At 50.1% G+C, this 22,975-nt stretch overlaps 1 protein-coding gene across 7 annotated transcripts in view; it reads right to left on the reverse strand.

The window, feature by feature from the left end:
• SNX29 (sorting nexin 29) overlaps positions 1–22,975 on the reverse strand; it is a 584,951-nt gene that overhangs the window by 37,363 nt on the left and 524,613 nt on the right. For all 7 annotated transcript variants that reach the window (XM_054453330.2, XM_063654331.1, XM_063654334.1 and 4 more), the window contains one exon: positions 11,626–11,765. In XM_054453330.2, the coding sequence (XP_054309305.2) occupies positions 11,626–11,765 (140 nt within the window). The remainder of the gene's footprint in view (positions 1–11,625; positions 11,766–22,975) is intronic.

Below are 22,975 nucleotides of genomic sequence, written 5' to 3' on the forward strand. Positions count from 1 at the left end.
AGTCAATGGCAAGGCCTTCAGTCAAACCCAAGCCTGCACAACTGCCGCCCTCCTCCTTACTGATGAGGCCATTCTGCTTGTACCTTTAATGTGAAAATCATAAACAAGCTTTGTCCCCAACCCTGACAGTACAGCTTGTTTCCTGCTGCATTAGTAATTTCTCAACCTGTCTTCCCAGAACGAGCTAGTGAGAAAAACATCCTCAACTCTGTCACAGCAAGTTCTCATGTGTAAAAAAGAAAAAAAAATGAAATCCTGTTCTTACTCAGCAAGCAGTAACCTGCTTTATTTTCTGAGTGATGTGTGCTAAGCCAGCAGATTCTGTGCTCACAGGTGAGTGCCAGGGCCAAAGCTGAGCTTTGTTCACCCTTCTCCCTGGTCCAGGCAAAACATCCCGGGTGTGTTAGATGAAGACAAAGGGCTCCGCTCATGGGCAAACAAGTTAGGAATGCGATGGCTCCGAGTGGGTGTCAAACAGGTACCAAACACCCCTTTTCTCAGCTGAGGTCAAAGCTCTCAGAAGTTCCGTAACCCTCCCCAGCCCCATTTTCTAGACCTTTCTGCAATTAACCTCAAGGAGATGGGTAGGACCTTGGACAGCACCAATAGGCCTCCCACGGCCGATCTACGATCTAAGCACTGAGAGGCCACAGCGGCAGCAGGGCTTACACAGTGGCTGCGGCCTCTATACTCTGACGACCTCCAGAGGAGACACACGGTGGTGGAAGACGAGCGTGACCAAGCCTGGCTTTGTTTCTGAGGGGCACAGAGGACCCACAGTTAAAATGCAGGACCTGGAAAGCCCCAGCCCTGAAGATATTCAAGACTGCTCTGGAAGTGCTTCATTTCGGTGTGACAGTGACAAAGGGTAGAGGCTTGCCAATCGTGCACACCCAGCTCACACTCCCCACGCTGCCATGTCCCAGCTGTGAGACTATGGCTTAGCCACTTCACTCTGTGAGGCTCAGTTTCCTCATCTGGAAAAAAGGGACAGTAACACCAACCTCAAAATATGTGTGAACTTAATAAATGAAAAGATGGCCGGGCGCAGTGGCTCAGACCTGTAATCCCAGCACTTTGGGAGGCCGAGGTGGGTGAATCACTTGAGGCCAGGAGTTTGAGACCAGCCTGGCCAACAAGAAACCCCATCTCTACTAAAAATAGAAAAATTAGCTGGGCATGGTGGCACATACCTGTAATCCCAGCTACTTTACTTGGGAGGCTGAAGCACAAAAGTCGCTTGAGCCCGGGAGACACAGGTTACAGTGAGCTGAGATCACACCACTGCACTCCAGCCTGGGTAACAGACTGCGACTCTGTCTCAAAAACATAAAGAGATGAAAAGCTCCTGGCCTAATACCTGGACCCTGGCAGGTGCTAAATACACGTTGGTTTTTCCTCCCTCTCTCTTTCTTGACTGTGCAGTCCCAGTGCTTTGTAGCTGGTTTTACAAGACCCAACGAGCCAGCTTCTCAGGCCAGGTCTGGGTTTCTCAACCTTGGCACCACTGACGTTCGGGTCAGATAACTCTGTTGTGCACGGAGGAGGCTCTCCTGTGAGGTGTAGGATGCTCACCACATCCCCCACCCACTAGATTCTGGTGGCACTGTCCCCCATGGTTGGAACAACCAAAAATGTCTGCATTCATTTCCAGCTGTCCCTGGAACTGGGGAATAAGGCAAAATTGCCCGTAGTAAAAAACCAGAGAAGTAGAAGCATAAGGAAACCCACTTGGGTTTAGTAGGGCAGGGGGCAGTGAGTGACAGGGGAGTGGCAACGCCAAGAAAAGCAGAATCAAAGGTCCTCTGACAGCCCCTCTGCAGGAAACTCCTTCAGGTGAATTTTACCCATGAACTGAATTTGCTTTTTGAATTTAACAGGTGAGAACACCAGACTTCCTTTTCAACCCTAATAACCTGTGACCAATTTCCCTGAACTGACACAACTGCCCTCCAAAGACGCACTTTTCTTGGTGAGCTGCTAAAAGGAAAAGGAAAACAAAAAAACCCCAGAAACAAAAACCAAACCTTCCCTCATCACTGGCTGTGTTCTCTCTACATGTAACCAAGTGCAGCCGCTGGCTACACAGAGAGGACAAGCAGCAAAATGAGCTGCCGTAGAGAAGGTGTGAGAAGTGCAGGACACCTCTCCGAAGAGCAGTACATTTGGCTGGGCACAGAGGCCCTCTTTGGGAACACGTCTTCCACATGGAGGAAGACGGCAGGTGTGCCGGCAGTGCTTGGGCACTGAGCAGACATGTCTAGCCCGAGGATTATTCCAATGGACCCTTTTCTCATGCAGCCCACACTCTTATGAGGATCTGTCAGAACTGCAGGGGCTGCGCTGCCCTGAGGCCTGGTGTTGCAGCTGTCCTGGTTCAAGCACCTCGTCATCATTATCCCCTGGGGTCAAGTGGGATCCCCTGCTGCCCTCACTCTGCACTGCTTCACATGTTAAACACATTTATGCACCAAAGTCCCCTTTTGCCCTGGAAGGCTTTTGAGGTACAGTGGACCCCATGTGGCCCACAGATGTTTTAAGCAAACTAAGGGGTTTCCAGCCAACTTAAACATCAGATTTTATATCAAGATGTACATTTCTGCCACCTGTTGAAAAGGTCAAGGACTTTTATCCAGCTAGCTGCAGTCCTATATAACAGGAATCAGCTCGATGAGGACTGGCTGATCCCTTTACATGGAGCCTATGAGCTGTACTCCACGCCACTCCCTGCTGACAACTCAATGGCTTAATTCACTTATATGACCCACCCAGACCTAAAGGCACCTGAGTTTACCATGGCATCCCAGTCAACACAGGTAAATTTGGGGTGCCTATTGACGCTGGAAGATCACAGAACCAAGGCCCCAATTTTCGGTGTCAGTCCAGGTAGCAGGGTGTCTCCTCCCTCCAAATAATACACCTGGTTGATAATGACGAGGCTAAGAAAGTAAGAAATGTGAACAAAAGGCTGCAGTGGCTGACAGGGGCTGCTCTCTGATGTGACAGGTCTGTCCAGGAGCCCCACTGCTGGGGATGGGGAGGTGCAACATTAGTGTGTCACCTCCTGTGGTGTGCAAATACGCATCAACACATCAGAAAACGGGCCAAAGACTCCATGAGCTCAAACAGCCTCTTAGCATCTGAGCTATCCCAGGACCCACAGGGCCACAGGTACCAGCCCACAGTGACTAGGGCTGACTTTCCAGGCAGCTGCCGCGGATTCTGCAAAGCGCTCCACAGGAGAATCAGCTGCCCTTTGCGCAAAACAGCAGCAAAGTGTCCTCTGTGGCCTCAGATGGCTGCCGCTTCCAGAATCCAGTTTGTTCAGGGAGACGCCCTGCCTGGCAAAGGCGGCCGCGTTTCTAACCAGAGCTGTCGAGTTGAACCTGTCCCTCGCGGAGGTGTGATGTGGGCTGTGGCTTGCAAAGGCACCATCGTTTCCCCTTCCTGCCCTTGATAACTTGTTGGTGGCACTCTCCCCACAGACGAGGGGCACAGGGATGCCACCACAGCCGTGCTACACCACCTGCTCCCTGGGTCCGCAGCCAACTTGGCAGCAGAGGAGGACGGCCTGCTGTTCTTAACGCTCTGAGGCTAGATGTTGATTCTGCACCTCTCTCACGCAGGGGAAGGCTTCTCTGGGAGACACTGGCTCCCCTTGCTAGGCTGACCAGGCTCTCTTCGGCTTTCACACCTCCTCCTGCCTCTGCCCCACGGGCTCCAGGCTCCTTCCCTGTCCCCAGCTTCCATCCAAACCCAACACCTCTTCCTGCCCTCTCTTTCCTTGGGCACCTAACCCCGACCTCGTAACCTCTGCGATCCCCCATATGTCAGCCAATTCCATGTTTTAGATCAGGAAATTGCATCCCAAAGAGTGTTTCCAAATTCCTGAGAGGCACTGGAATTTGAGATGGTGAAGTCAGAATGCCTGCAAGTTCTTAGGAATTCTCCAAATCATAAGTGACTCTTAAATTATTACTAACATCCTTCCCACTACTTATCTATCATCATAGAAATCTAAAACTGTTTGCTTAATAATATTGAGTTTAGTAGGATTTGCAAAACACGATAGCCCAGAATGAATATACAAACGCTGGGAAACACAAGTGAACGCTGTTGGGTGCTGCTGAAAGAATCACGCAACATGGGCACCTGCTAGCAAGGCTCATGGCGCTACAGACTCCGGTGTCCAGAATGCCAATTTAAGAACTTCCTGTGCTTCCAAAACTTGTTACTTCTTGGAATCCCACTCACAGAAAGTATACAATTCACATAAACATATTAGTATTTATTTGCAAGAATGATTCATTGTTTGCAGTAGACAGAGCCAGGAACACACAGTTAGAACATGGCATCAGTGCAAGGCAATCCTGACTAATGAGATCGTGACCACGTCTCTCCCACATTTTCCTGTCCTGGTTGCTGCAAACGACGACCCAGACCTGCAGCTCCGTGTGGTGACACCTCCTGCTCCTGCCTCTACTCTGTCGCTGTGAATTCCTCCAAACTGTGATTGCTACACCTTAATTTTCAGCAGGATGGTTATAACACACTTCTCCAACCTCTTGACTGGTTTTTCTTGTGATGGGAGATGGGAGAAGACATACATTTCCTGAGGCATGCCTGGGAGAAACTGCCACCTGAAGCCAGCTCAGAGGCGGCCATCCTAGGAGACGTTCACTCTGCTCTCGCCTGGCTCTCGGCCTGCCTTCAGGATGCACATAGACCGGTTTCTGACCCCAACGCTTCCTTTTCAACTCATCTGCTCCCAAGTGGGCTTCCCCTCCTTGTCCCCTTGACCTCTCTGCACCCAGATACTCAGCCTCAAAAACTCGGCATCTTCTGCTGCTCCCCTTCCACTGCCCCAGCGGGCAGCCTAGTCACCTACTCAAGTCTCATCGTCCTCATCCCAGAGAATGGCAATGCCGCTGCTGCCCCCTTGCCATGAGGACCATGAGGCAGGTGGTGCTACACACCTGAGACAGTGGGGCCCCATGTCCCCTCTTGGTAGGGCCTTCCAAACCCAGGTCCCCCGTTCCTCTTGGCCATCTGGCTCAGGCCCTCCTTGCCTTCTGTCTGCAACATGATCAGGGCACCCTAGCCCATCTCCCAATCCATCCACTATACCCAGTCCTGGCGTGCTCTTCGGAAAGCACAGCCCTGAGCTCACACACCTGCAACGGCTCCAGCCCCCAGAGACCAAGACCTCCACCCCAGGTCCCAGTGCGCCCTGATCATAGGGCCAAGTGCCCTGTTCCCAGCCACAGGGGATGACTTGGGGCTCCCTGCTTCTTGCAGCTGTTCTGCACACCTGGAAAGAGTGGCTTCCCCTTCGATCCAGATCAAACCCTGCATATCAAATTGGTATAAGAGAGTGGGCTTTAGTGATGTCGGGAAAAATTTAAAATGCACATACCCTCTAAGCCAGAATGGCTTCTAGACATCAAGCCTGTAGCTCTACCTGCCAAAATGTGTATCCATTGAGATGTTCCAGACTACAGTCTGGGGGAGAAAAATCTGGAAACCTCTTAACTGTTCAAGTAGAGCAATGGTGAAATAAATTATGAAACAGCCATTACAGTGGATACTATTAGCTTTCAGAAGGACTGAGCCAGTTTTATTAAATTAAGAAAGGTGGCCAGGCACGGTGGCTCACGCCTGTAATCCCAGCACTTTGGGAGGCCAAGGCGAGTGGATCACTGGAGGTCAGGAGTTTGAGACAAGCCTGGCCAACATGAAAAAACCCCGTCTCTACTAAAAATACAGAAATTAGCTGGGCATGGTAGCAGCCCCTTGTAATTCCAGCTACTTCGAAAGCTGAGGCAGGAGAATCGCTTGAACCTGGAAGGCGGAAATTGCAGTGAGCTGAGATTGTGCCATGGCACTCTAGCCTGGGCGACAAGAGCGAAACTGTTCCCCCCCCAAAAAAAAGAAAGGCAAATTTCAGAACAGTGGAGTTTCTATTTGACTTACATAAATATTGATGATTTCTGCAGTTACACAAGAGACTTGACAGTGAGTGCAAGGGTAGGTGTGCACGGGGTGGGTGCTATTTACTTCCTCATCTTCTATCTTTCTGTAGTGTTTCAGGGTTTTTCCACACTAGAAGTTCATCACTTTCCCTAAAATATCTGCTCCCCACAATCTCCCTCCCCGAGGCTCCCTTTCTGTTGGCAGAAACAGTGACACACATACGGTGCTTACTATGTGTGATGCGCTGTTCTAAAAGCTTCTAAAAGACCACTTTCCTCCTTAGTGGAAGAGCCAAAGACTATCAGCAACTCCAAAATCAACACCACACTTTCCATGTGGCTACCAGGGGTCTCAAACTCACCTGCCTTAGAGGGCCAGGTGGCTGATGTAAGTCAGCAGAGCACGCCAAAAGGAAAAGCAACAGGGAGTAGTTGGAACGGTGCCGAACTGGGACACGCTTGCCCATGGAAAGTCACGCGCATGGACATTTTACTGAACACACACCTAACCAGTAGGCCTGCAGGTTTGAGATCTCTTGCACGGCATCACCACTCCTTACTGGCAACTGGGCAATGCTGAGGACTTTGGAGTCTGGAAAGTTCTGGCCAGTCCACAAAACAAGGGAAGTCAAAAGTTGCTACTTCCTGTTAGCAGTGACTTGCAAAGCAGCTTACGTTCAAGTGACCCCTAGCAGTGCACAGGTCAGGGTGTGGCATCGCTGAGCTAAACGTAACCTGCTCACTGGGAGAACAAGGCAGCTCACATTTCAGCAAAAAATGGATAGATTTCGCAACCCTAAGAGAGAATGCAGCAACAAATGGGGGTGGGGGCGGGGGCAACCCAGACTGGGTTTTCTGCTGAAAATCCACTTGGGAATTTGTGCTGTGACCTACATTACTCTGCCACCTTCCAGCCCCCTAACTTTCTCTCTCCTCAAGGAGCACCAGAACATAATGTATTTCTCAAAGTTAAATTACTCTGCAGAAAACCATTTTAATAATGCGCTAAATGACAGCACAGCAAATCACTGAAGCTGTCACAGATTTGCGGTCCAGTTTCACTGAGCGAATTCTTGGAGTCCGAGCCTCCCTCCACGAACTGTACCTCACATCTCCCCGGGGATCTCCGCCATCTGCAAAGTGTCACATCTCTCAGTAACCACCCTTTCCCCAAATGTCAGATGACGAACACAGCACGGGGCTTCCAAAAGATGTGGGCGTTGGGAGGCTGGCACTCATCTGTTCCTTGTCTTGGGGAGTAGACTCTGGTCCCCCCCGGGCCACACTGATATACAGAGTTCAAAATAGAAAAGAAATGCCCCACTTCCCACCGGCCTACTTTCCAATTCAGAGCTGGCATTAGCAATGGAGGCAACGGGAGGCAGAGAGACTGGGAGGAAAAACTCAACCTGACGATTCTTCTACTCAGATTTGTGCAGATGGCAGATTGCTTAGAAGTCATGATGCCTCTTACAGAACACAGTGGAATATGGACACGTCAAATGGAATTAAAAAATGGAAGAGTGTGTGTGAAAGTAGGTCCCGTCTAATACTGGACTGAAAGTTTTAAGTAATATTTGTGAGGAAAAACACAAGCAATTTCTACCCACTGGTTTGTATCTTTCCCGGCCACCTTCTCATTTCCCAAACCGGAATGGAACCACCATTCCTGAAGCTGGCCAGCGGCCCTGTTCATAGAACACGCGGGGGCACAGTGTGCAAACCAAATGCACCATGAGTAACGTGGATGTCCGCAGATTCAAATGGAGGGGCCGCGGGAGCAGCAGGGAAGAGCCAGGACTGCAAACTCCAGAGCCAGGTGGTCATGCAGGCAAGTGATCCACCCAAGTGTATGACATAACCAGGCAAACAGCATGGACGGGATGCTGGCTCAGTGCCCAGGAGACAACAGGAGATGGGGGTTCAGTGGACATGGGGCACCCAAGTGTGGGAGAGTGGGGGAATAGGGCTGTGACCAATTCTTCTGATTGTTCAAGAGAAGCTAGGCTGGGCGTGGTGGCTCACACCTGTAATTGCAGCACTTTGGGAGGTCGAGGTAGGTGGATCACCTGAGGTCAGGAGTTGGAGACCAGCCTGGCCAACATGGCAAAACCCCATCTCTACTATAAAAAATACAAAAATTAGCTGAGCGTGGTGACACATGCCTGTAATCCCAACTATTCAGAGGCTGAGGCGGGAAAATCACTTGAACCCAGGAGGTACAGGTTGCAGTGAGCCAAGATTGTGCCACTGCACTCCAGCCTGCGCAACAGAGTGAGAACTTGTCTCAAAAAAAAGAAGCTTGACGTCTGGATTTTTTTTATCTGACACCTTCTAATTTTTTGATGTTGGCAAGTACTTGAATTAAGAAAAATAAATAACAGGCCGGGTGCGGTGGCTCACACCTGTAATCCCTGCACTTTGGGAGGCCGAGGCAGGGGGATCACGGGGTCAGGAGATCGAGACCATCCTGGCTAACACGGTGAAACCCCGTCTCTACTAAAAATAAAAAAAAAAAATTAGCAGGGCGTGGTGGCAGGCGCCTGTAGTCCCAGCTACTCGCGAGGCTGAGGCAGGAGAATGGCATGAACCCAGGAGGCAGAACTTGCAGTGAGCCGAGATCACGCCACTGGACTCCAGCCTGGGTGACAGAGTGAGACTTTGTCTCAAAAAAAAAAAAAAGAAGAAAAACAAATAACAAAACAAAACCCCACTATACTGGCTAAATAAAATAAGTTGGAGAATCAGGCTCAGTCCACAGGCTGCAGGCTTCCCACCTCCATCCCAAAAACATGGGCTACGGTGCCAAACACCCTAGGATCCCCATGTGCTGGGTGGGGACCCCGGGACCAGCCAGGTCACCCCTTTAAGCCTCACTTTCCTCATCACTATGAAATAGATTTCACTGGCTCTCCAGAAGACGAGATGAGATGGGTGCTGTGAAACGGAAGGCTGGCATCCACAGGAAAATGGGGGGCCCTGTCTTTAGTGAACAATCCAGTTACGTTCAGTAACTCAAACGGACTTTTCAGATCCTAAGTCAACATTTGAAAGAACCAAGAAGAAAATCTGTCAAGATTTATAAGAATAATTATGCTTTGGGGGTTTTTTCCTTAGCCGGGAGATTTTTTTTTTTTTTTTTTTTTTTTTTTACCAAAAATCTCTCAGGCTCAGCTTTCCAGCTGAGACAGCAGTCTCGCTGCTTTCTGTGGGCAGCACATGGAGAAATGACACGATCACATGGAGATTCATCAGCACGGGTAAGGCTTGGCTGTGGCTCATCCATCATTACCCCAAAATGAAACAATCCGTACATTCCGACCTGTAATCCCATCCTGCTCAAAAAGGAAGAAGAAGAAGAAGAAGAAGAAGAAGGGGGCAGTGTGATTTGGAACAGTAAAGAAAGCCAAAGAGCTTTTATTAAAAGAGCTGTTTAATTTCAACTGGGGTCTAGACCAACATGTAGTCAAAATTCCAGTGTCAACACTCTGTCATTTGCCACAGTCTCCCACTAAAATTCTTGTTTTGAAAAGTCCATAAATCGAACCTTGTGTTCTGCGTGCTAATTAGGCACAAAAGGTTTCTCTCTCACTGCTGACTGATGGCAACCAGCATGGCTGAGATTCACATCACGCCGAGAGGCTCGCATTAACGTGCACTTTCTACAATTCAGCACGCGAATGTTTGGACCGGAGATGCCTGGGTTGTGAAGCCCCGCAGGGGGTGGGGGACACTGACTTGCGGCTGGGGCAGCGCCTCCTGCTCACTCTCAGCATCAGGAGTATCTTAGGAACAACTCGCTAACTCAGTTTTCACCAGGGAATTCAGCCGATGCGCGATGACTCCGCGATTGGCTCATTCCCCCGTGCACCCTGGGCCATGGGGATGCCTCTAAGAGAATGGGAACTCCTCAGGTGAACTATCGCGGCCATTTCTAAACACTGAGATCAAGGCCCTGACATTACAAATAAAAGAAGAAAAGAAAAATAAAGCGTTCTAGAAACTGTTTTCTATTCACGATAAAAAGGCACCTCTTATCACAGGCAGCACGATACTATGATGTCTTCTCACAAAAACCCCGGAACAATTAGAAAATCTAAGCAACCATCTTGGAGACAATTTCAAAGGGCCTAGGCAGGGAAGATGGGCAGCTGCTCATGTCTATCTGGATGGTACTGCTGGGCACACCCCACAGACAGGCACACACCCCACAGAAGCCGGCTACCAAAGGTGCACCCCACAGAGGGGAGCAGAAATGCACCCTCCGTTTTGAACCCAGCATCACCATTAGAACAACCGTTAAAGAGCTACAGTGACAGGAAACTCTTATTTTACCCCAGCATTTCATACAAATCACACCGACCCAGAACAGTGCTTCTCGAATGAGTCCCAATCCCACAGGTCTTCTCTATGGATTTTTACGTTTTGTGTTTCTATCACGATAAGATTTTAGAAATAATAGAATTACATTCCGTAACATCTGAAGACTATAAAAACCGAGTCGGGCTCGATGGTTTTGGTTCCCCTAATTCCAAGGATGTAAATGTCAGCATTCCCAGGTTACAACAACAGAGTGGACTAATCAGTGGCAAAGCAGTGACATCAAAAGGACAGCCTGATGTTTCCCAGCGATGGCACCAGAGCAAAGGGGTGGATGAAGTCAGCACGCCTGGCATGTGGCAGGCGAAAAGAAGTCACCGCATGACATTTCGAGCCAAGATTAGCTTTCTTGAAAACAGCAGCATCCGTTGGGTTAACTGACAGTTTTGAAGTGTCATGATTTTCTTTTCTTTTCTTTTTTTTTGAGGTGGAGTCTTGCTCTGTCACCCAGGCTGGAGTGCAGTGGCGCGATCTCAGTGAGCTGCAACCTCTGCCTCCTGGGTTCAAGCGATTCTCCTGCCTCAGCCTCCCAAGTAGCTGGGACTATAGGCGCCCGCCACCATGCCCAGCTAATTTTTGCACACCTGGCTAATTTTTGTATTTTTAGTAGAGACAGGATTTCACCATGTTGGCCAGGCTGATCTTGAACTCCCGACCTCAGGTCATCTGCCTGCCTCGGCCTCCCAGAGTGCTGGGATTACAGGCGTAAGCCACTGTGCCCGGCCTGAAGTATAATGATTTTCTAAGTGCATATATGTAAACTCTTTTAATTTTTTTTTTTTTTACTTTTTTCAAGAGAGAAGAAGGCATTTAAATAATATTAATGTTCATTTTTAAGTAAAACTCATATAAAAATAATTTAAGTCAATACTGGTAGGAGTCTGGGAGAACTTTTCCTTGGGTTCATTAACCAAGCTAGAGAAACACTGACACAATTTGTTTCAGTTTTGGAGCACCTGTGGGCTGCATAGAAAACGAATCTTTCCTTGGTCGAAATGTGTGAAAGTACAAAATCACAGAGCCCCAAGTTTATCTGTGAGCCTCAAGTCAACAATGCTCATTTGCAGGCCTGCTCTCTTCCCATCCCTTTAGAAGCTCCAAAGCGCTGAGGCCCAGCCTCCATCTTGGCACCCGGAACAGCCCCTGGAGTTCGCCTGGGTCCCATGGCGATCAGGGCATCACGGTGAGCCGCTGTGCTGCCTGACCTTCCAAAACGACCGAGAAAGAAGTGCTGGCAGGGCTGGCGGCGCGTGCCCGTGGGAGTGGTACTTACACGAAGAAGGGCATCAGCTGGATGAGGGTCTCCTTCTTGGGGCTGGCGGCGAACTCGGGGACCATCTGGATGACTTTGTTCATGACGCTGCGCAGGTAATTCTGGAGCTGCTTTCTTCGTTCCTCCACAAACTTGGCATCCTGAGAAAACACAAAACATCTTCGCTCAGGTACGTCTTCCTCACCTGGTCAGAAACGACCCCATAGAACAGGCGATCACCCATCAGCGCCATCCAGGCAGCCAACACTGATTGAGCAACTACGTTGTATGAATGGTCCCTAAGCCCTTACATGTAGTATCACATGTAATAACAAGAAAGATACCCACAATATTATTATTAAGCAGAGGAAAAGCAGGTCCAATACCTCTATCTGGTGTGTTCCTATTCAAATGGGACGATTATTTATGGGGCACCAAAATGTGCCGAATGTGGTGCTGGGGGTCGGCGTAGAACAATGAACGCAACTGCTGTGGCCTTCGTGGAGTTCACAGGCCAGCGAGGGAGACACAAATCAATCCAGCGACCACACAGGTCAGCGAGTAATTATCAATTACACCAAATGCCACTCCAGAGCGCAGGCTTAACTTTGCCTTCAGGGGAGTTTCTCGAAATACAAAACAACTGCCACTGATAAAGAGATTTTATTAATAAACAATTTCCATATTCTCTTGAAAAACTAGGACGCGTGGTCCACGATGCCGAGGCGGGCGGATCACCTGAGGTTGGGAGTTTGAGATCAGCCTAACCCACATGGAGAAACCCCATGTTTCTCTGCTAAAAATACAAAATTAGCCGGGCGTAGTGGCACGTTCCTGTAATCCCAGCTACTCGGCTGAGGCAGGCAGGAGAATCGCTTGAACCCGGGAGGCAGAGGTTGTGGTGAACCAAGATGGCGCCATCGCACTCCGGCCTGGGCAACAAGAGCGAAACTCCATCTCACAAAAAAAAACCTAGGAAGCATGGTACCATGGCCCCGCCCACAGAGCCATACCAGGCTGGACTGTGCAGCGTGGCCCCAGAAGGCAGGCACAGGTCCCCAGGTCTCAGCAGTTTCCACCACTCAGTGATCAGGGGCTCTGTGATCCAGAACCCCCTCACTCATCCTGCAGACCCCATCCCACCCCTGTGTCTGCTTGGTGTTTCTGGGCAGGGCCAGCTTGCTTGGTGTGCAACCCAAGCTGTCACAGAGGGTCCACACTGGGACTGCATGGTAAGCTGCTGCCCACCTTGACATTCTCATTAATTTGGAACCAGGGGCTCCACACTGTCACGTTGGCCTGGGCCCCACACATTCATAGCCGGTCCTGCTCCATGCATCTGTGCTAATAGCCCCTGGCTTGTAACAGAGACACCCTGGGCAGTGAGTGTCGGGGCTGGGAAAGGCTTTCTCTGACACGGTCACGCTCCTTCTGGACTGAAGACCAAGCAAGGTGAAGAAACAAAGAGCTGAGAGAAGGCAGTGGAGGAACGGGGTCATTCCAACCTCACAGAACACGAGGAGGAATGTTCTATGACGACGGCACGTAACAGATGAGGAAACTGCAGTCTGCAGCATGCCTCAGTACCTCACCCAGGAGGCCCCATAGATCGGGTGGAGCACTCGTCTCTGCTCTCCCTGTGTGCAGGCACAGAGCTGGCCCAAGGCAGGGTCTCAGTCACAATCTGTCAGCACCTAGGAAAACCGCCTAGCATCACATGCCCTGGTCCCCGGTGAAGAGCTCCCACAGGCCAGGTGTGGTGGCTCACGCCTGTAATCCCAGCACCTTAGGAGGCTGAGGCAGGAGGATCGCTTGAGCCCAGGAGTTTGAGACCAGCCTGGGTAACATAACAAGGCCCAATCTCTACAAAAAATGGAAAAAAGTAGCCAGGCATGGTGGTGTGCACCTGTAGTCCCAGCTACGTGGGTGGCTGCAGCAAGAGGATTGCTTAAGCCCGAGAGGTAGAGTGCACAGTACGCTATGATCACACCACCGCATTCCAGCCTGGGAGACAGTTAGACCCTGACTCTATTAGTCCATTCTCACACTGCTATGAAGAACTACCTGAGACTGGGTAATTTATAAAGAAAAGAGGCTTAACCGGCTCATGGTTTCGCAGGCTGTACAGGAAACGTGGTGCGGGAGGCCTCAGAAACTTACAAACATGGTAGAAGGCAAAGGGGACGCAGGCACGTCTTACGTGGCTGGAGCAGGAGGAACAGAGTGAAGCGGGAGGTGCCACATACTTTTAAACAACCAGATCTCACGGGAACTCACTGTCATGAGAACAGCAAGGAGGAAATCCACCCCCACGATCCAGTCACCTCCCACCAGGCCCCACCCCCAACACTGCGGATTACAACTCGACAGGAGATTTGGGTAGGAACACAAATCCAAACCATATCACTGACTCTAAAAAATAAAAACAAATCAAAAATCAAAATCAGAATAAAAAGAAGAGAAGAGTTCCCACAAAGCTCTGCCAAGGCCCCGAGCATGGCAAGAAGAGTCTTTCTTAACAGGCACCTTTGAGCCAGGGTTGGCAGATTGAGCGAATGAGAATACACGGCACCCAGTGAAATTTGAACTTCAAATAAACAATGAACAATTTTTCAGCAAAAAGTATGTTCTATACAAGGAAACCTTTCCATGCAGTATTTGCGATACACTTACACTACTAAATTATTGGTTTATCTAAACTTCCAATTTCACTGGGTATCCTTATATTTTCTCTGGCAAGCCTCTTGCAAGCACCAGGTGGGAGATGGAACCGTGGAGCATCTATGCCAGCAGGGGCCCCTCTGGGTCACTCCAAAGTCACAACAAAGTCTTCTTGTCCAAAGCCACCTCTGATGAGCAGCCTCAGTGGGGGACCTTCCTCCAGAGGGGTGGCAGCTCTCAAACACTGCTGAGAGCCACTCCAGCGTCACCATCAGTCCAGCTGGTGGCTAACATCTCACAGCCTGGCAGGAGGTGGACTATATGCGAATGAGAGAAGACATTTAGACAAGGTTGTCCCAGGGTGCTCCAACCCAAGCTGGAGCCTCTGCTCACCCAGTCTGAATGCTGCTTGTGCTCTTCGGTTGCCAAGTTTCAACTCGCCATTAAACAATGAGATGCCTTTCCTTGGGAAGGTGGTTAAGATGCCCGGCTAGTGCCCAAGGGAGCTCACGAAGCCTAGTTTTTAATCTGCACAAGAAACCCTCAAGGCAGCTTGATAGACTCTGCTACAGGAATACAAGAAAGGAGCTCATCAGCCCTGCAAGAACTTGTGAAGATTTTTCTTTTTTTGGAAGGGAAATGCTCAAAACACTCTAAAGCAATGAGGAGAGATCAGAGATGGTTCTTCCTGCTGTATGTGGGGTGGTGCTACAGAGCCCAAGGAAGGTGAACCCCCCCACCCCCAAAATGAAGGTTAGAGAATTCCATCCATGAGTCTGATCTGCCTCGCTCACCCAGGTCCCAGAGGCCCCTGGAGGAATCCCAAGTCCCTCCCAAGTGCTCACTCTTCACAATAGCTGCTCCCTGGAAACCTAAGCCAGGTTCTGCTCTAAGAACATCCAATATCGCAGCAATTGGAATTAAAAAAAAAAAATCTGATTTTTTTATTTCAATAATTTTTGGGGGTACAGGTGATTTCTGGTTACAGAAAGAGTTTTTTTTTGTTTCTGTTTTGTTTTTGAAGAGGTGTCTCACTCTGTCGCCCAGGGTGCAGTGCAACGGCGCGATCTCGGCTCACTGCAACCTCCGCCTCCCAGGTTCAAGCAATCCTCCTACCTCAGCCTCCCAAGTAGCTGGGATTACAGGCACACACATAGCCATGTCTGGCTAATTTTTGTATTTTTAGTAGTGACGACTGTTCTCGAACTCCTGACTTCAAGTGATCCGCCCACCTTAGCCTCCCAAAGTACTGGGATTACAGGCGTGAGCTACTGCATCCGGCCTTGAACGAGTTCTTTAGTGGTGAATTCTGAAACTCTAGTGCCCCCTTCACCTGAGCAGTGTGCACTGTACTCAAATATGTGGTCATTTATCCCTCACCCCCCTCCCAACCTCCCCCACGCCTGAGTCCCCAAAGTCCATTATATCACTCTGTATGTATTTGCATGCCCATAGCTTAGCTCTCGCTTATAAATGAGAACACATGGGATTCGGTTGTCCATTCCTGAGTCACTTCACTTAGAATAATGGCCTTTGGCCTCATCCAAGTTGCTGCAAAAGACATGATTTCATTCCTTTTTATGGCTGATAGTATTCCATGGTGTATATAAACCAAATTTTCTTTATCCATTGATGTCTGTGACATCTTCACTCACGCTCCGTTCTCAGAGCTTTCCCTGCCCTGTGTCCCTACAGCACAGCCAAGGCTGCTCACTGAATTTCAGAACGGTGAGGAACTAGGAGGTGGCTGAGCAGGGCCTTCCATCAGGCAGCAGGGACAGCCGCCGCCAGTACAGAAGACAACTTTCAACCTTCCAAAGAAAAGCCCACAGGTTCCTCTACAGCAGACTTCCCCAAAGCGGGGTTCAGTTCTTTGAAACTCTACTTCCAGGTTGGCTTTAGGAGAAGCCATCTGCCGTGTGAAGAGGAGGAAGCCTGACATCTGGGTCCAGGGGCAGACGGGGCTGCCTGACTCATCTTCCGCCCCGGGCACTTTTCCCTCAGGTCTCACTCTGACCCTAGAGGTGCAGACACCTTGGTCTGAATCGCGGCACAGGACTCGGTAGAATGTGACCTCAGAAGTGTGGAAAATCTCAGAATAATTCATGGAAGGCTATATTCTTGCCTGTGACTGTGTTTTGTTTTCTTACCTTTTTATTGTGATTTTTTTTTCTTTGCAGGGGGGACAGAGTCTTGCCTTCTCGCCCAGGCTGGAGTGCAGTGGTGCAAGAGATTCTCCTGCCTCAGCCTCCTGAGTAGCTGGGACTCCAGGCTTGCATCACCATGCCTGGCTAATTTTTGTATTTTTAATAGAGACAGGGTTTCGCCATGTCGGCCAGGCTGGTCTCGAACTCCTGACCTCAGGTGATCCACCTGCCTCGGCCTCCCAAAGTGCTGGGATTACAGGTGTGAGCCATCACGCCTCGCTGAAAAATTTTAAACAAGGCAAAAAGCAGCGCAAATTTTAATGAATCCCCACAATACTTTGTCTAAAACGTGTTAACTCTTTTCCATATTTGTGTCATCATTTTTACCTTTCTGCTAAGGTGTTTTAAGGTAAATTATAGTCATGACATTTTACTCCTAAATACTTCAGTGTGTATTTCTGAAAAATTAACAACATTTTCCCATTTAACCACAATGGCATAATCACCTCTAACAAAATTAATGATGACTCGTTGGTGTTATCTAAGACCTAGCCTGTGTTTAAACGTTTGAGTTTTCAAATGTGCCTGCTGCTTCTGGAATTTTAAAAGAGGAGTTACAGTGTACCTCTTTATCCATTCTTTAATAGGTTGAATGCGATACTGTTCAGACTGGACTCCCCCTGGGATCACCTGGGTTCTGACCTTTTGGGGGACATGGTGCCACCGTTTTCACAAGCTGCTCACGGAGGTCCACAGACTAACTGTGACCCACAGGTATGTTTCGTATGGCCTAAGCGATGTTCTGAAACATTAAAACCAGGAGATTTCTGCATAAAAGCCAGATTTCTGGCTTCCCTTTAAATAATGAGCAGCCTGCCAGTGGGTAGGGGCTAAGCCGGGAGTGCCTAATTAGCGGACCACATAGCGCCGTCACTCTGCCCAGCCTGCTCCCCTGCTTGGCGGCCTCCGTGGGCCAGTGCATTTGCAAGCCCTGATTTATACCCCTTGCACAGGCAGTATGACCAGCCGAGGCCCTAGAAATGCATCCCAGAGGCTACACTGCATCTACTTCACATCACAAGGTGACATTCCCTGAGGCTGGCAGAGACCTGCGGTACCATTTACCGGCTCTGTGGGAATGCAGCGAAATCCCCTGCAATCTCCGTTTCTCATCTGCAAGATAGCGATGGGGTAGCTCCTACCCCACTGGTGATAACCCAGGCTCAGCACCTGGTAGCCGACATGGCCCACCAGGCCTGTGACAGGTGCTGATGATCCACAGATGTTTAGCTGGGATCCTTTCCCTCGAAGAGTTTAAATGTGCAGGAGGCGGTGGGGACAGGCTGGGCAAGTGCTGTGATGGAACCTACAGGTGCTCAGGGAAGCTCACAGGGAGGAATATCTACGTTTCCAGGAGGGCTGGAGAGAGCGTTTCACTGCAAGGAAGCAGCCCCTGAAGCTGGTGCTTTAGCTGGCTCCTGGAGGAAAGGCATGTGGCCATCAGGTGGTCAAGGCGGTGCCCTGAGGGTGGGGGAAGGGCACGCCAAGTGGAAAGAACAGCAAATGCAAAGAAGAAACCCCCTGGCAGAAGGAGCTTGGCTTGCTGGAACAGGAGGCAGCCAGTGTGGCTGGGTTTAGCGGCTCCAGAGATGTAAGACTGCAGTGTCAGCAGCAGTAAAACCATGCAGAGCCACACAGACCAGGGAACAAAGCCAGCCGGAGGTGGGGGGCATGAGGTCGATGATCTGATAAACACTGAGAAGGAATGCTTGGGGACAGTAGGGTGTAGGCAGCTTAGGCAGAGAGAGCTCTCAAAACTCCATCACGACCCTCTGCTATTGGAATTCTTCAATGGCTCCCATGCACTTTGTCCACCTCCAGGCACACATGACTAAACTAGCGTGGCTCATGGGAACCTTGCCGTGTGGCCCCAGCATGCCTTGCTAACCTCTCTTCATGTCACCTTCTCCCCAGTGCCTCCCTCCCCGACCCTCACCAACACTGCAATATGTTAGCAGCCCCAAGTTTCTTCTCATGTCCAGCACACAGTCTCCTGATGTCTCCCATCTCTGTCTGGGATGTCCCAGAAGGCCTTGCCATTTTGGTCTTTGCTCCTGTGCCACCTCCTCCGAGAGACCTCTCAGGACATGCAGTGGAGGTCGCCCAGGCCCTCTCTGATGCAGTCCTCATTCTCCTTTCTTCAAAGCACTCGCTGCTTCCTAGGATAGTCTCATTCCTTCACTGCAGGCCTCTCGCTTGCTCCCCGACCTCCCTTGCTAGACGGTAATTCCACCAAGGCAGGGACCTTATCTGTCTGGTTCATCCCTTTATCGCTGGAGCCTAACACAGTGCCTGGAGATCCCAAGAGGCTCCATACACATTTGTTGAGAGAACAAATACCTGCTGGGGATAAAATCAGGGAAGGCCAGGCAGGCCACAGGAGGAATCGCCTGGAGGGTGTTGCCAAAGTCCAGAGAGAGAGAACAAAGATCCCTGGTGGTGGAGTGGACAGACTGGCCTGGAAGCCAGCTCCCTGATTCCAAAGAGAGCCAAACACCAGGGAGCAAGTGAGTGAAGATGGGGAACTAGGCCTTCAGAGGCCCCATCTGTCACATGGGGCTCCCAGGAGGAGACAGGGCATCCAGGAAGGGCCATGACCCTGAGGAGTGTCCAGCTCTTAAAGGGCCATGAGGGATCTGTGAGTTTTCTGGTTGGGCTCCTATGGCAGCAGCCAAAATTCAGATGAGAAGCCACAGGACTGGAGGCAAGCCCAGCGCGCGGAACCTGCCAGACTCCTCTGGGGCCTGCCTAATGAGTCCTCGCCGCCCGCCCATGGCCCTGCTGTGACTCTGTGCAGCATTCCTACCGTAACGCCATCGTCAATGATGCCTGAGAGCTATTCATAGATGGCACTGGGAGTTGGGCCTCGCTTTCAAAAAGAACACTCAAGGCGATTTTAATAGGAATATTTTTCTTCCCTCCAGAAAAGGTTAATTTTATTTTGAGCTTCAAGAAGATAAAGATATCATCAAATGAAGAATAGTTATTTTTAAAACGACGGAATGCTGTGAACAAGACGACGAGGCTCCTGGAACCAAAGCTCAGGCCCCGCCCCCTGTATTTCCCCAAATTTTGTTTCCTGGCTCATTTCTGATAAGTGCGTCTTTGCAACGCATGTCCCGCTCCTCAGTGGGCCTCTCCCCAGGAGCCGCACCTCGTGTGAGCTACGGAACAGACAGAGGTGATTCTGCATTTCCAAAGTTCTTTTTCTTTTTATCAAGGAACATCAAGGTATTTTGTAAAATAAAAAGGTCTGGTCTATTGGGAGTAGCAGGCAGCTCAGCCCCCTTAAGAGATATCTGCTTTCAAGTCACCTGATGTTGCAACTTGTCACTGGCTAGAGAATTCTAGAATGTTGACTAGACTACCAAGGACTCCAGCAACAAGGCCTCCTGGCTATGAGATTCCATCCTGCACCTTTTTTTTTTTTTTTTTTTCTTTTCTGAGACGGGATATCTCTCTGTTGCCAAGACTGAAGTGCAGTGGTACAATCATGGCTCACTGCAGCCCTGACCTCCCAGGCTCAAGCAATCCTCCTGCCTCAGCCTCCAGAGTAGCTGGGACTACAGGTGCACACCACCATGTCTGGCTAATTTTTACAGTTTTTGTGGAGACGGGGTCTTGCTATGTTGCCCAGGCAGGTCTTGAACTCCTGGGCTTCAGTGATCCTCCCTCCTCAGCCTCCTAGAGTGCTGGGATCACAGGTGTGAGCCACCACGCCTGGTCTCATACCCATTCTGATGAGACTGGCTCACCAACCCCATTTCTTCTTTCTGGGCACAAAGACAAACCAGGCTTCCCAGCATGCCTTGCAATTAGACGAGAACCATAGGCTGACTTACGGTTAATGTAAGGTAATGGGAGTTGGGGCAGGCCACATCTAGGCCTAGCTGAAAAAAAGGAAATTCCCTGCCATCCTCCCCTCCCGTGCTTCCCCTTCCCTTTTCTCTGGGATCATGTAGCCCACACGTGGAGAAAGGAGGGCCGCCTGATCTGCAGTGGACTGTGACATGAATGAGAAGTTAACTCGTGGTGCACCATTGAGTTACAGATTTACGCCCATGCTGGTTACTGGCACCCGTGTTAATTGTGCTGGCTCCTGCACGGTTCACTCAGTGACTATCTGCCACATGCCTGCATATGTCCAAGGCACCGTGCCTTGAAGGAACGTATTGGCAAACAGATGTGGCCCCTGCCCTCCGGAGCTTAGATCCAGTAGAGCCAACAAGCAGATACATGAATACATCATAAAGAGTGCTGGGACAGAGATGGACTTGGCTTGGGTGGCTAGGACAAGAAGGCACCTGGGAGGAGGTGACTTCGGAGGCGAGACCTGAAGATTCAGAGGAGGTAATGCAGGAAGCAGAGAGGCCAGCAAGGATGCTGCTGCAGTCATCCGGGCAAGAGATGGTGGCGGCCGGGGAGGGAAGGAGAAGCGAATGGGTTTGAGTTCTATTTCAGAGCTGACTGATCTATTTCAGGGGTGACTTGCGGATGGGTTGCAATCATTCATCCGCTCATTCAGCTCTCCAGTCACATATATTCGTTTGTTGATTCATTCAGGATGCATTCTTTGGGGGCCTCCTGTGAGCCAGGCACTTCCAGTTAAAAGATAAATGAGACCTGCGGATCCTGCCTTCGTGGAACTTACAGTCAGCTGGAAAAGACATGCAAAGCGATCATTACAAAACAGTGTGACAAAGCCCACAACACACGCCTGATGAAGGGCTACACAAGGTCTTCCGTGGAGGAGAATGGGGCAAGGGTGCCTCATCTGAATGTGGGTCAGGGAGCCCTCCCACAGGACTGTGTGACATAATAATGACAGTCGTCATTATTAGTAGCAGCAGCAGGAGGGGCAGTTACTAGCAACATTTGTGGAGTGCTTTCTCTGCCAGGCACTGGGCTAGGCACACCTATGCTTAAGCATCATTTCATTTATTCTCAGCAGCCCATCGAGAGAGGGACCTTTTTCTTTCTTTCTTTCTTTCTTTTTTTTTTTGTTTTTTTTGTTTTTTTTTGTTTTTTAGACACCTAATTTCACTCTGTTGTCCAGGCTGGAGTGCAGCAGCACAATCTCGGCTCACTGCAACCTCCACCTCCCCGGTTCAAGTGATTCTCCTGCCTCAGCCTCCCAAGTAGGAGGGATTACAGGCGCTTGCCACCACGCCCAGCTAATCTTTCTATTTTTACTAGAGACGGGGTTTCACCATGTTGGCCAGGCTGTTCTCGAACTCCTGGCCTCAAGTGATCCACACGTCTTGGCCTCCCAAAGTGCTGGGATTACAGGCATGAGCCACCATGTCCGGCCAAGAGAGGGGCTTTTTCATGTTCCCATTTCAGAAGGAGGAAGCTGAGACTCAGAGGCGCCCATGTCCACAACTCCTTAGTGGGGGGTGGAAACAAGAACTGGCCCCCCAGAGGCCTGATTCCTGAGCCAGTGCCCTTATATCCACTCTGCTCTACGACAGTGGGAGAGAAAGGCAGCTCCAGGGCAGTGAGGAGCCTGAAGATGCCAAAGACAGTAGCTTAGGGAGACCACAAGATTCAGGAGCAGAGGGGCCTGAGGTAGGGGGAGCTAGGGCAGCCCTAGGAAGCCACATGAGAGAATCTGGACTTTACCCAAGGAGTGACAGGCATTTTAAGCCAGAGAGTGAGAATCAGCTATTCCTTCTATGAGACTAAAAACAGTTCTGAGGCTTCAATTTTAAAAAGCCACTCTGTTTTATCCGTGGAGCATTGAAAATCTGCCTTTCTTCGTTCAAGCATTAGCCAGCTGGGAGGTGTGGAACTCGTCTAAACCGTAGGCCCAATCCTGCCACCCTGGGATGCAGGGAGCAAGCCGCAATCCACGGCAAATCCATGAAACCTGTGAACTCTGCTTTATAACAGGGGGCACCTGGGCTCCCAGGACCCAGGCGTGAGCAGTGGTTTCTGGGGAGCCCACTGTGCGGTTGCTAATTGGGAAGCTGACGAGAGAAATTCCTGTTATTGCCACTTAAAAACTCTCGACAGAGACATCTGAGAGCAACAAATACTCGGACATGGTGGCCCTCCTAGCGGTGGCTTCCCAAATGTCACAGAGCTCCTTTTATCACCTGCTGACTGGGCACTGTTAGCAAAGCTTCACGAAGTGGCCTCCCCTGATTAACTTGGGGAAAATAATACAATTGCAAATTTAGAAAAGAAAACGGTTCTAATCTTTATACTGGGACTTGGCCCCAAATATTCATGAGGAAGGTCCTGAGGCTCCCATCTGGGCCAACCAGCGGGACAAGGGCCTGGCTGAGAGGTGGAACAGGTCCTGCAGCTTGTTCACCAGGCCTTTTTCTAGGTGATCACCACCTGGAATGTACGGCACGGACGGAAGAGGGGAGAGATGAGGTCTTTATCTGACGGTGTTTTGCAAGGGTACCGAAGGGAAGGAGAGAGCAGAGGAAGGCAGGGCAGGGAAGAGGAGAGGGGAGGAGGAAAGAGAAGTGAGTAGAGGGGAGGGGAGGCGA

The sequence above is a fragment of the Pongo pygmaeus genome, chromosome 18 (genome assembly GCF_028885625.2).
Source record: "Pongo pygmaeus isolate AG05252 chromosome 18, NHGRI_mPonPyg2-v2.0_pri, whole genome shotgun sequence".
Lineage (NCBI taxonomy): Eukaryota > Metazoa > Chordata > Mammalia > Primates > Hominidae > Pongo > Pongo pygmaeus.